General features: G+C 37.0%; 3 protein-coding genes across 3 annotated transcripts; all 3 read left to right on the top strand.

The window, feature by feature from the left end:
- The first annotated feature begins 4,204 nt into the window (after positions 1 to 4,204).
- On the top strand, positions 4,205 to 9,008 carry LOC128261750 (probable multidrug resistance-associated protein lethal(2)03659). The gene is made up of 7 exons (XM_052995599.1): positions 4,205 to 4,463; positions 4,694 to 4,942; positions 5,075 to 5,228; positions 5,317 to 7,064; positions 7,125 to 8,334; positions 8,393 to 8,809; positions 8,868 to 9,008. Exons 1-7 carry the CDS (start codon positions 4,396 to 4,398, stop codon positions 8,901 to 8,903), a joined length of 3,882 nt encoding a protein of 1,293 aa, XP_052851559.1. The 5' UTR covers positions 4,205 to 4,395; the 3' UTR covers positions 8,904 to 9,008.
- A 678-nt stretch (positions 9,009 to 9,686) lies between these two features.
- On the top strand, positions 9,687 to 11,379 carry LOC128261752 (endonuclease III-like protein 1). The gene is made up of 4 exons (XM_052995600.1): positions 9,687 to 9,843; positions 9,906 to 10,427; positions 10,491 to 10,661; positions 10,723 to 11,379. The coding sequence occupies exons 1-4, from the start codon at positions 9,700 to 9,702 to the stop codon at positions 11,134 to 11,136; spliced, it is 1,251 nt and encodes a 416-aa protein (XP_052851560.1). The 5' UTR covers positions 9,687 to 9,699; the 3' UTR covers positions 11,137 to 11,379.
- Positions 11,380 to 11,560: 181 nt separating this feature from the next.
- On the top strand, positions 11,561 to 12,717 carry LOC128261753 (replication protein A 32 kDa subunit). Its single transcript, XM_052995601.1, has 4 exons — positions 11,561 to 11,692; positions 11,753 to 11,814; positions 11,876 to 12,456; positions 12,573 to 12,717. The coding sequence occupies exons 1-4, from the start codon at positions 11,680 to 11,682 to the stop codon at positions 12,649 to 12,651; spliced, it is 735 nt and encodes a 244-aa protein (XP_052851561.1). The 5' UTR covers positions 11,561 to 11,679; the 3' UTR covers positions 12,652 to 12,717.
- Positions 12,718 to 13,534: the final 817 nt, after the last annotated feature.

Genomic DNA, 13,534 nt, shown 5'->3' with positions numbered 1-13,534 from the left:
AAAATTAAAAGCGGATATCTAAATACATGTATATAGAAATATATTTTGTGAAAATGCTGATTTAAAAGCCCCGTTCGTGTATATCTATTTGCATTTGAGGTTTTTCGACAGGTTCTAAAAGCCCAAAAGCATATCATTTGTTGCTCATTTAAATACCGTAATTAAGTGATATCATGCTATCTAATATGAGCTCCCACTCCGCTTAAAGTGGCGTGTTCGCCGGCAATGGTGGAAAAGAGCCGGTGCTTTGGAAGCGCAAACAGTTGCTTATTTTGAAATTTTATTTAGACCTAATTGTTTCCTGGGCCAGGTCAGTATAGTAGTGGTCAGCAAAGCAGGGCCAACACAGTACGTGAATAAGCCAGTTGGCAAGCAACCCCCACGGAGCCCAAACATACACATACACACATGCCGGCCTATATGCATACGCACCTCGGCAAAAGCCTGGCCAAAAGCCATTGGACGAAAGGACGAGAAGACGAAAGGACGCCGTCGATTGTTTGTTTATTTGCCTGTTTGCCATTGCCCGTTCACACCGCAGCGAATCGAACGGAATCGAAGGGGCAAGGGGCAAGGGGGATTGGGGCGGTCGGATTTAATATTTTCCTGCCCTTTCTGTATATATTTAACTTCCGTGGCACGAGGGCAACTTTGGAGTGTTTAAAGGAGGCGAAAGAGCATATATTAAGAGTGTTTGGTATGGTAGAAACTATAAAAAGAGCCTTTGTTCATATAATTAAATTAAATATGTACGAAATATGAATACAAAAATGAAAGGGCGAAAGGTTTTCCTCTTTATATATACCTTGAGTATTTTTTATTTATCAGTTCGATAGATAAATAAATATTTATAAAAAAAACTTTGTAATCAGTTACAGTTCTGTTTAAAATTTAAATGTTAGGGTCAAAAACCATACCTTATTTATTAACGAAAATAAATTATAAGCATATTATTTTTATGATATATTTACATTTCGATGTTAAGAAATTAAATAAACCATTTGAATAATTTTGTTATACTTTATAACAAAGATTGTCACAATAACTTAAAGGTTTCTAATCCATTCTGCTGTTGTGTATCAAAAATTAACCCTGTTAATTATCTGTTTTTGATAATAACAATTATATCATACGGTTTCCTGTCATACACATCCCTTTTCCTGCTTTCAGTCGCGGATTAGGCACTGACAGATCCACATGGGGTCCGGCAGTGAACCTTATTTACCGAGACCGCCCGCTGCGAGCAAAAAGTCAGCGGTTGCCACCGGACAACCCTTAACCCCTTAATAGGTCTTAGCACATGCTTTCCTCTTTCAGACCCCATTTCCCCATTTCCCCCACACAATCGCGTTGCTAACCGCAGAAATACACTGAAAATATTAATACGGTAAGTTCTTGGAAGTTTTTAGATTAAATTTATAATTAATTATCATTACTAAAATGCTCAATTTGCTGGACTAAAACTAGAGAAGTTTATTTATTAATTTACATTTCACGCCCCGCATTTTTAAATTAATTGTTTAAAGTGAAATGTTTAGGTGCACATGGATTAATAATATAATAATAATAGTTACAAATTTAATAACAGTTTTGTCACAAAATAATTATTTAAAATATTCGTCTTGAAACATTAGGTATTCTTTTTTTTGTTAAAGCTTTTTTTTGAGTTCTCAGAATTGTTTTAAAAAACCTCCACAGAAGCAAACAACTAAAATACCTAAAAAGGGGGTCTAATTAAACATTTTATTTTTTAACATTTTTTTTCTGCGTGCAGGCTGACACCCGCAGAAAGGGATAGCAAGCTAGGGGCGAAAGAGAGGGTTGAGATGCAGCTGCAGCTAATGAAACACATCTCTCTGTTGGGTGGACCGCAACAAGACGTGTTTAAATTTAGTTTTCGTTAATTTTCGTTTGTTGTCTTTTGTTGACCAGCGGTTGCCTTGCCCTTCTTTCCCCCCCGCCCCCGTGTAACCCCCGTCTTTTTGCTGTTGCTGTGGCTGTGGCTGTTGTTGTTGGTATCAACAGCCGTTTGCTGATAAGAGCGTTGCGGTCGTCAATTTGTAACGAAACATATGTTTGCCCCAAGTGACAGGCGGCACTCACGCTGCGTTCTTCTTGTCCGCTGATAAGGGAAAACATGGTAGAGTGATCCGCTGAGGGGGAGGTGGACGTGGGAGGGGAGGGGGAGCGGCACTGACTCAGGGAGCGGTCAATGTCCGTTGGGTGCCATGCGCTCCATATAATTACGTGTCTTGCCCTTAAACGAAACAACGGGGAGTTACATTTTTAACAGAAGTTCATTAAAGATGTTTTTCTAATTAATAAAATCTAAAATTGCTTAGTTCATTAACTCTAAATAACCAATTTGATTAATAAAGACCCAAAATGGTGAGTTTCATTTTAAACCAAAAGTCCTAGATAAGTTTCCTAGTTGATACGACAAATTTTTGATACATGTATTTACATTTTAACAAAAAGGTAATTTTATAACAAAAAGAAACAACGACATATTTAAGCAGACTTTGTGCAACTTCGATCTTTAAAATTTGGATTACATGAAAATCAAATAAACAAACTAGCCTCAAATATAATTTTTTCATAGGTAATTAAAAGTCTAAAAGATTTTACATTTTGTGTTTTTCAAACTTAAAATAATAAACAAAACACAAAAATATTTAATACTTAAAAAATACTTGAAAAGTTTCCTTAAAGTATACAGTGAAATTGTGTAAATTGTATTAATAAATCGCTAGAGATTCCTACCATATCTACCAATTTATTAATTGTAAAATAATTTATTTTAAATAAAAAAATGCATTAAAAATTAAATAGGGTATTTGAGAGCCGAACCAACCCATCTTTTCTGAAAAGTAATTCCTTCAATCCGATTCGATCCACCCGGGAACAGTTGTCTTTACTTTAGTTTACTTTTGTTGGGCAGGGTCACTTCAGCGAGTTGTCATAAAGATAAATATGTTTATTTGCCTGGACTTACATTCCACTGCGCCTGTCTGTATGGGTGGGTATCTGTGTGAGTTCGGAGCTGAACACATATTTACCTTATTACTCCGCTTAATGCCAATACACGCCGTCCGCATATCTATTTCCACATATATTTATACTTCGCTGGTTCTTTTTCTTCATATTTACGTTTTGCATTATTTCACATATCACATTTTTTGTATTTCTTTTTTCTTTTCCTTCTCTCCATAATGTTTTTTTTTTCACTTTTTGCCTGCCACTTTTGCGGTTAATTAAACCTTGTGGTCGCTTATTTTATGTAAATAAATGATAAAATCCGAACGCACATTTATGTTTATATCTATGTGGGAAAAAAGTGCAGTTCGTGACCAGCTGCATCCGACTGAAATTTGTGTGTGGTTCAATTTGTTAGTTAATTTGTATTTGCTCATTGATAACGGACTAAGCAAACTCTGAAAATGATGGATTGTTCAATTTACAAATATTTAAAGAGGCGGAAAATCGTATTTATTTATTTTTATAGGGCGGAAGCCAACTAAGCCAAGGAAAATTTAATTTCAATTGGAGTTTTAAATATTATAGCCACTTTAAAATCAAAGACATAGATGGCTGCACCCCATTTTATAGAAAGCTTATTTGAAAAACAGGTGGCGCTACTTAATAATTGTATTGGAAATCTATGTAATTGTAAGTAAAAATTTTCTCTTGTATTTTAAATAATTTTAAAAAATGTTTGAATAAAGTTTTAAAATATTATTGTACAAATAAACGAGATAAGCAATTTTTTTTAAATTTAAATGACGAAATACCAATTTCATTAAGTTGTGCTAAAATCTTAACCTTCCCATGTGATTTAGAAAAGAAAATCTTGATAAGAACGAAAGTCTATTTTAGGTATGCATAGGTTTAATCTTTTTGTGAACCTTATCTATCCACATTAAAGTATTACAAAACCTTATGAAATCAAATATTTTTCCAAATAAGTCAAAATCCTTTTAATCATGTAAGGGTTAAGTAACTTTTGTAAAAATTTACATTACACACTATTTCAAGTAATTGTTAAACAATAAAACACAAGTAACAGATTTTTCCTTTGTCATTAACATTAACTAGCGAGATTATCTCCGAGATAAACTACGTCATCAAGGTGAGAAAAACTTTGGGACTTTTATCATTGGTGGGAAGGCATTTAAATATGGACCAGAACTAGTTGAAAGTCAAAACGACACGGACGCGATTATCTTAACTGTTTTGAGCGCCTAATGGAAAGTTTTAGTTACCTCAACAAGTGAAAATCAGATAACCCAAATATACAAAATCGTTTCATAAATTGAATTTAACTCAAATCACAATTATTAATTTTATTGATATAAACAAATATTTATTTGAATGTTATAAGCAAATTACACAAAAATGCAGGCTAATAAGCTGCCGACAAATCCGCGCGAATCTGCGGGGATTTTTTCCGCTCTAATGTTTTGGTATGTTTTATTGAAATGTAATCCCTAATTAGAATTAACCAAGTAAATTAATTAAATCCATGTAAAATCATTGTGAAAAATTGAGACTGCTAACAGTAGATAACAGAAGCTAAAAGATCACGTATATAACTTCTGGTTATCATGTTTGTATAAACTTTAATGGCAGTAGGAAAATCAGAGCTATGCTGACAACTATCATAATATTTATTAATATACATTATTTTTCACAGCTTCGCTTTGCCGATACTTTTCAAGGGCAGAAAAAAGACCTTGGAACCCACAGATCTCTACAAGGCTTTAAGCGGACACAAAGCGGATACTTTGGGGGATATATTCTTTGAAACTTGGCTGGCAGAAGTCAAGTCATGTCAGGATAAACCTAAAAAAGAACCAAGCATTATAAAGGTTCTTATAAAAGTATTTGGATGGCAACTGCTGTTATCAGGCTTAATTATTGGAGTTCTCGAGTTGGGAACAAGGTGAGTAAAGGTTTTTATTTTATTACAAATAAATAAAGTTTATAATGCACAAATTTCATTTTACCATGCAATATTGAAAAAAAAGCCTAGTTATTGTTTTTAAAATATATTTACCTACATTCTTTCTGGCAGAGCTACTTTACCACTTATTCTGGGAGCTCAGATATCCGAATTTACAAAAAATGGAAATGGAGATGGGCTACAGGCTCAAATCTATGGATTAAACCTGATTTTGATTACGTTAATTGGAGTTTTGATGTTCCATCCCTTTATGATGGGTATGATGGTGAGTTTAAGGAATAAGTCGTGATATATTTAATTGAAATAATATTTATTTAATTGAAATAATATTAATAATATTTTTTTCTCCATAGCATCTGGCCATGAAAATGCGAGTGGCGGTGAGTACTGCTATATATCGAAAGGCCCTCCGATTGAGTCGCACTGCTTTGGGCGATACTACAACGGGTCAGGTGGTTAATCTGATATCCAACGATCTAGGAAGATTTGATCGTGCTTTGATACACTTCCACTATCTGTGGCTGGGACCGCTGGAGTTGCTCATATCTTCGTACTTCCTGTACCAACAAATTGGCATTGCTTCTCTTTACGGCATAGGAATACTTCTTCTATATCTGCCTTTTCAAACCTATTTGAGCCGACTCACTTCCAGGCTGAGACATAAAACAGCCCTAAGAACTGATCAGAGGGTGAGGATGATGAATGAGATTATAACTGGTATACAAGTGATAAAGATGTACACATGGGAGAAGCCGTTTGGCAGGCTAATCGAGAAATTGCGTCGCAGTGAAATGAGCTCCATTCGCAAGGTGAACTTTATTCGAGGTACTCTTCTATCCTTCGAGATAACTCTGGGTAGGATTGCGATATTCGTAAGTCTGCTGGGGTTCGTCCTGATGGGCGGTGAATTGACTGCAGAGAGGGCATTCTCCGTCACGGCTTTCTACAATGTCCTGAGACGTACAGTGAGCAAATTCTTCCCCAGTGGAATGTCTCAATTTGCGGAACTATTGGTTACCCTGAGGAGAATCAAAGGTTTTCTGATGAGAGATGAAACTGGAGTTCAGAAACTCGGACATGGAGAAAAAATTAACCTTTTTAAAGAGGAACCCTTAGTGGAACTGCAATCCTTTCAAGCGCGTTGGAATCAGGATCACGCTGAACCTGCTTTGGATAATATTAATATCAGTCTGAAGCCACCGCAATTGGTGGCTGTCATTGGGCCAGTGGGTTCCGGCAAATCCAGCCTGATACAAGCTATTTTAGGAGAACTTTCTGCTGAATCTGGAATGCTAAACGTGCAAGGAAAAATCTCGTATGCCTCACAGGAACCCTGGCTTTTTAATGCCTCCGTTAGAGATAATATTATCTTTGGATTACCCATGGACAAGCACCGATATCGTACTGTCGTTAAAAAATGTGCTTTGGAAAGAGATTTTGAACTAATCCAGGGAGATCGCACTTTTGTGGGTGAAAGAGGAGCTTCCTTGTCTGGAGGTCAAAGAGCCAGGATCAGTTTAGCCAGAGCTGTTTATCGCCAAGCGGATACCTATCTCCTCGATGATCCTTTGAGTGCAGTGGATACTCACGTTGGGCGCCATTTATTTGAGGACTGCATGCGTGGCTTCCTTAGGGATAAATTAGTTATCCTGGTGACCCACCAACTGCAATTTCTGGAGCACGCCGATCTGATTGTTATTATGGACAAGGGAAAAATAACAGCCATTGGCACATATGAGGAGATGCTGAAAAGTGGTCAGGATTTTGCAAAACTTTTGGCTAAGGAGACCCAGGAGGACAAAGAAGATTTTGATCAGGATAACGCAGCTGGTGATACCAAAACGGATAAATCGAATTACTCCCGCCAAAATAGTCGAGTTAGTAGAGCCAGTGTGACTTCAGTGGATTCCGGCACGGAATCTGTAATGGAAGATGAAAGACAACCTGCCCAAGAAACTCGTTCCACGGGACAAATTGGCTTGGGCGTGTATCGGAAATATTTCTCCGCCGGTTCTGGATGGTTCATAATTGTCCTAGTTGCCTTTTTCTGCCTGGGCACTCAGGTTCTCGCTTCTGGTGGGGACTATTTCCTGTCCTACTGGTAAGTAATAATATTTTCGTTTTAAAGGTTTTTTATTGTGTTAAACACTTTTACTTTCAGGGTTAAAAACAACAATTCCTCGTCTTCTCTGGATATATATATCTTTAGCGCAATCAATATAGCTCTAGTGATCTTCGCACTGCTTCGAACCGTACTATTTTTCAGCATGGCAATGCACTCATCAACCCAGTTGCATAATTCCATGTTCCAAGGGGTTTCCCGAACTGCCTTGTATTTCTTTCATGCGAATCCCTCAGGAAGAATACTCAATCGTTTTGCAATGGATCTGGGGCAAGTAGATGAAATCCTGCCCGCCGTAATGCTGGACTGCATACAGATATTTCTGACAATTAGTGGAATTATAGGGGTTTTGTGCATCACAAATCCCTGGTATTTGGTTAATACAATGACCATGTTTCTGGCTTTTCATTATCTTCGAAAATTCTATCTGAGTACTTCGAGAGATGTGAAGAGATTAGAGGCCGTGGCCAGATCGCCAATGTATTCGCATTTTAGTGCCACTTTAAATGGTCTGCCCACCATCAGGGCTTTGGGTGCCCAGGAATTGGTGACCAAAGAGTATGACAACTACCAGGATCTCCATAGTTCGGGATACTATACATTCCTGTCGACAAGTCGCGCTTTTGGTTACTATCTGGATCTGTTTTGCGTCGCCTACGTTATATCTGTAACAATAATGAGTTACTTTAATCCCCCGCTAGAGAATCCCGGTCAGATTGGTTTGGCCATCACACAAGCTATGTCTATGACTGGCACTGTACAGTGGGGTATGCGACAATCGGCTGAGTTGGAGAATTCCATGACTTCTGTGGAAAGAGTGCTGGAATATAAAAACCTGGAATCGGAAGGAGAATTCGAATCCCCAGCAGATAAGAAGCCACCCAAAACTTGGCCACAAGATGGTCAGATTAAAGCGGAAGAACTTAGTCTGCGCTACAACCCCGATCCCAAGACTGATAAGGTGCTAAATTCACTTCATTTTGTTATTCAGCCAAGTGAAAAAATCGGCATTGTCGGAAGAACGGGTGCCGGAAAATCCTCTCTAATAAATGCCCTGTTCAGACTGTCCTACAACGATGGATCAATGGTCATAGATAGCAGGGACATAGCCGGAATGGGCCTGCACGATTTGCGCAGCAAGATCTCTATAATTCCCCAGGAACCCGTACTGTTTTCTGGCACCCTGCGCTATAACCTGGATCCCTTTGAACAGTATCCAGACGATAAGTTGTGGGAGGCCCTAGAAGAGGTGAGATTTTGGAAATTTGATTTATAAGAGCCCTACTATAACATTCTGTTTTTATTAGGTTCATCTCAAGGAAGAGGTATCTGAGTTGCCTAAGGGTCTTGAAAGTATGATCGCGGAAGGAGGGGCCAACTACAGTGTGGGTCAACGGCAGTTGGTCTGTTTGGCCAGGGCAATTCTCCGCGAAAATCGCATCCTGGTGATGGACGAGGCCACGGCAAATGTTGATCCGCAAACGGACGCCCTTATACAGTCCACCATCCGTAAAAAGTTCAAAGACTGCACCGTATTGACCATAGCTCATAGGTTAAACACTATAATTGATTCCGATAAGGTCATGGTTTTGGATGCAGGTAATATGGTGGAATTTGGTACACCATATAATCTTTTAACGCAATCGCGGAGCAAAATCTTTTACGGAATGGTCTTGGATACAGGTCGATCCAGTTTTGAGCACCTTCTCAAGCTGGCACACCAAGTGAGTAAAATTGTTATAAAATAATGTTATTTTTTATTAATGTGAGTGTTTTTTACAGGCCCAACAGAGCAAACTGCACAGGAAACCGGAGTAAAACCTAAGCAAAACCAAAAAAAATTTAATTTAAAACAAGAAAGGAAGCAAATTTAAATAGAACTAAAATCGTAATTCCGATCTGTCAAATTATTAATAAGTCAAAAAGTTTTAAAAAAAATTACAAAAGTTACATTAAAAAAAAAAAAATTTTATATTTTTATTGTTTCTATGGTAGCTATATGCTATAGACGTCCGATCCAGCTCGTTCCGACTTATGTACTACCTGCAATAAAAAGACAACTTTTCATGCAGCTAGCTTTAGGACTGAGAGACTAGTTTGCGTAGAACGGACGGACTGACAGATGGATACAGATAGACATGGCTAAATCAACTCTCCTAATGATGCTGATCAAGAATATATATTCTTTATAGGGTCGGAAATGTCTCGTTCACTGATATTATATTACCCTCTGCAAGGGTATAAAAAATGCACTTTTATTATTATTATTAATTATATAATATATTATAATATTATTATTATTTTGAATACAATTTTCAACTTATTTTTACAAATGTTTATATTACTGTTAAATTATTTTAAGAAATGTATAATATTTGATATAAATAATTATTAATGCACTTTATTTTTATTTTAATAAAATGTTTAAATTACTGCATGGTTATTTTAAGAAAAGTATACTTTTTCAAAATAAATAATTATTAAAGTACTGTATTAATATAATAATTATTTTAATTTTTAAATTTACCCGGCCAACATATTAAAGTATGACCGTTTGTCAAAAATACCATGGTTTTGCTATCGAAATCGATAGGTTCAAAAAGTAGACAAACATATGAACACAAGGAGGGTGAAATTTATATTAAATATGGCCAAAAATGTGAAGAAACTAACGTTGGCCAACAAACTGGTAAAAAGAGGAGATATCATTCAGCCCACGGAGATAATAAGCAGACAAAGCCGGACGGACAATTTGAGGGTGAGTAGCAAAGCAAGATAGGGGAAAAGCAAAACTCAAGACGCAGTTTCTATATCTTTCAGGATATTGAGGACCTTGTGGGCGCATCGTCCAATGCAGCAGGATCTAGTAACTCAATATACTTCTCCCCCGTTCAAGCCCGGAAACGACGTCTCTTAAACGGGGAAATCCCGAAAAAAACGAACATCGAATTGGAAGCCCTAACTCCAACTCGCGTGCCGCCCAAAAAAAACAAAAAGGATGAGCAGTTGGTAACCAAAACTCAAGTAGGATCGGCTACGGTTGTTAAGTGTAAACTAATGCCAGATTCTGTGGATTCTCCTTTAAGGATTGATAAGATCAAACAGGAATTCGAACCACAAATAAAACAGGAATTTATTAAACAAGAGAATCAGGAGGGATTAGTTAATATTAAGAAAGAACCAGATCCCACATTAGAACCCTCTTTATATATAGAAGTAGAATCACCGCAACCTTTATGGTATTATCACCTGGAAAGCATACGCGTCATGAGAAACTCCAAGACTGCTCCAGTCGACACAATGGGATGTCATCGCTGTGCGGACTCCAAGGCAGATGCAAAGGTAAATTATTAGAAAGCGAGTATAAATTGCACAAAAACATATATATATGCATTTTTTTGACAGACACAACGCTTTCAAAACTTAGTAGCTCTTATGCTGTCCAGCCAAACTAAGGATCAAACCACCTATGAGGCTATGAATCGTCTTAAAGATCAAAATCTTACTCCACTCAAAGTAAAGGAAATGCCAATAACTGAACTGGAGAACTTACTTCACCCTGTATCCTTTTATAAGGTAAGAACCGATCCAATCTTAATCCATTAAATATTTGTATTCCACTACCAAACCATTACAGAACAAAGCCAAATACCTTAAGCAGACTGTGGATATACTCATGGAAAAATATGATTCGGATATTCCGGATAATCCCAAGGAACTTATAGCGCTGCCGGGAGTTGGTCCCAAGATGGCTCATATATGTATGGCAGTGGCGTGGAATAAAGTCACAGGAATCGGAGTGGATGTCCATGTCCATCGCATTTCGAATAGATTGGGTTGGCTGCCGAAGCCCACAAAGGAACCGGAACAAACGCGCATCGCACTGGAGAAGTGGCTGCCACATAGTCTCTGGGCGGAAGTTAATCATCTGTTCGTGGGATTTGGACAAACCATTTGTACCCCTGTAAAGCCAAATTGTGGGGAGTGCTTAAACAAGGATATCTGTCCTTCAGCCAATGCTGAAGCTAAGCAAAAGAAAAAAAAAGAGTGACCGATAGCATCGAATATTATATGTTGAGACTCAGAAAAACTTAAAAAATCAAAAATGTTAAATACTAAAAGTACAGGAATATAATGTCACAGAAGAACTACAAGTATTGTTAAAAAACCGAAAATTAGTTTAAGAAAGGGACTAGAAGTCCAAAGAATCAGTGCCATCAGAATCAGTACCTAAAGGCTATTATTTTTTTCAGTTGTTTTATAAGCAAAGAATAAGTTCCGTATACAAAGAATAAAAAACGTTCGCATTCTGTTTTTCAAAAATTTAGTTGCTAAATGCAGGTATTGTACTTTTTCGGATAAAACAGTTCAAATATATTTAAAAATTAAAACCAAGAAAATTTGTTTTACTTTTTATATATTCAAACTGATTTCAGTATTTGGTATTTTACTAATAACCAAAAAGTTGGTATTTGCCCAGATTCAGGTTACGGCCACACTAACTAAAATAAATTGGCGCGTTTTGTTGTTTATAGGCAGCTTGTTGTGAAATTAATATAAAAAACATAATTGCAAGCTTTAAAAATCCATCAAAATGAATGATTCGTGTAAGTAGAAGTTCTCACCATACGAAAATAAAAGAATCATTGGCTTAAAATCATTTTCAGTTGGAGATTTCAATGCCACACAAACTGCGACCGCTGGAGCCGCCAGCAATCAAAAGGGAGAGGTGAGTAAAAAAAATATAAATAATTCACTAACTGTAGCTATTTTTGTGTATTTAAAAACAGGGAATTGTGCCATTGGTAATAAAGCAGATTGTGGATGCGCCGGAGGGAAACATCGAGTTGTTCGGCATGCAATATGCCATGGCCTGTGTGGTGGCCATAGTGCGAAACATCGAGACCTCCTCGACCAAGATCACTTACACCCTGGAGGATCACAGTGGCCGAATCGATGCACATTATTGGCTGGAGGAGGGCGATGCCCTGAAGGCCCCCGAGGTCATGCTCAATAACTATGTGAAGGTCTATGGCACCACGCGATCGCAGGCAGGTCAGAAAACGCTGATGGTCTTTAAATTGCTACCCATTTTGGATCCCAACGAGGTGTGCACCCATCTCCTGGAAGCTCTCAATGCCCGCTATAGGGCAGAGGACTACCAGAACAAGGGAGGATCCTCAGCCGTTGCTCCGTCGGGCTCCGGCTCCATATCCGATTTCACCGCCTCCCAGAGCTCGGCCATTGTCAGTGGGCTGGATCCCAAGCAGCAGGCCGTATTCCAGGCCATCAAGAGCAATGTTTCCGAGGAGGGCATCTCCCGCAAGGAACTTAAAGCCAAATTCTCCCACATAAGCGACTCCGAGTTGACGTTAGTTGAATTTTTTAATATTTTTATAGAAATTTTAGAATTTACATTTAACATTTGTCTTTTAAACTTTTTCTTACAATTGAGTGTGCTCTAATACCTTTTCTTCATTTCTATAGCAATATTGTGGACTTTATGATTTCCGAGGGACATATTTACTCCAGCATTGATGCCGATCACTTCATTTGCACTATGTAAAACGAATCTGAAGTTTAAACATGTAATTACGCGTATTAAATATATTAAATTTATATAAAACGGAAACATTAATTTTTCTTTTTAGGAAAGTCGATTAAAAATTAGGAAGAACAATAGTTATATTAAAAACAAGAAGGGAACCAGCTAAAACAAACTATTTAAAATACGACTATAATTCATTTCATATGAATAAATAATTTATTTTAATTTGAAGTAGTTTACCCAAAATACAACAATAGTTTTAAAGTATTGAATATCTTTCCGATTAAGCTGTTTGACATTTATATAGTAGTTATATAATTAAAATTTACATAGATCATACAAAAATTTACCTTACCTTTTGCAAGCATAATTTGCGACGGCATTTATGGTCCATCAGATTTGATACTAGCGCTATTTAATACTTAATATAATGAATTAGTTTTCGTCCATTTCTTAAAAATTATTTAAATTCTCTATGATGTGCTTATCAAAGCATAGCGTGGACATTAAATTCTGCGAACGTCTGAGTGCTATATATTTTTAGACGTAGGTTAATACTATAAAAAATATATTACTGCAAAAAACATTGATTAAAATATTTTTGGGAAAACACAATTAAAAGGAAACGAAATAAGTCGTTCTAATCATTTAACTGAATGGCTCTTAAAAAGTGAAGGAATATCCTTGTCATCCGCGGTTCTCCGTTCGGAAAATGTTAAAGCAAGAAATTAATATTTTTTACGCCCTTGTGGCCTGCATAATTTTTGGAATCGCCGAATCCCAGGATAATATTAAGTCAGTTTGTGTCCTGAACGATGCCCCCAATCAATGTGGGGCATTCATCGATCAAAACCGAGAAGTTCGGAAGCAGTTAAATGCCCTTGCTCTAAAGCTGAATGAA

The sequence above is a fragment of the Drosophila gunungcola genome, unplaced genomic scaffold (assembly GCF_025200985.1).
Source record: "Drosophila gunungcola strain Sukarami unplaced genomic scaffold, Dgunungcola_SK_2 000001F, whole genome shotgun sequence".
Taxonomy (NCBI): Eukaryota; Metazoa; Arthropoda; class Insecta; order Diptera; family Drosophilidae; genus Drosophila; species Drosophila gunungcola.
Note: the sequence above shows the minus strand (reverse complement) of the source record. Positions and strands in the feature narration are given on the sequence as shown.

Excerpts from the sequence above, each read along its gene's own strand:
- LOC128261753 (XM_052995601.1), top strand. Across the intron at positions 11,815-11,875 it reads CCAGCAATCAAAAGGGAGAG|GGAATTGTGCCATTGGTAAT; the intron begins GTGAGTAAAAAA and ends ATTTAAAAACAG. Across the intron at positions 12,457-12,572 it reads ATAAGCGACTCCGAGTTGAC|CAATATTGTGGACTTTATGA; the intron begins GTTAGTTGAATT and ends TCATTTCTATAG.
- LOC128261750 (XM_052995599.1), top strand. The coding sequence starts at position 4,396 with ATGCAGGCTAATAAGCTGCCGACAAATCCGCGCGAATCTGCGGGGATT. Across the intron at positions 8,335-8,392 it reads TGTGGGAGGCCCTAGAAGAG|GTTCATCTCAAGGAAGAGGT; the intron begins GTGAGATTTTGG and ends TGTTTTTATTAG. Across the intron at positions 8,810-8,867 it reads TTCTCAAGCTGGCACACCAA|GCCCAACAGAGCAAACTGCA; the intron begins GTGAGTAAAATT and ends TGTTTTTTACAG.
- LOC128261752 (XM_052995600.1), top strand. The coding sequence starts at position 9,700 with ATGAACACAAGGAGGGTGAAATTTATATTAAATATGGCCAAAAATGTG. Across the intron at positions 9,844-9,905 it reads GCCGGACGGACAATTTGAGG|GATATTGAGGACCTTGTGGG; the intron begins GTGAGTAGCAAA and ends TATATCTTTCAG. Across the intron at positions 10,662-10,722 it reads ACCCTGTATCCTTTTATAAG|AACAAAGCCAAATACCTTAA; the intron begins GTAAGAACCGAT and ends AAACCATTACAG.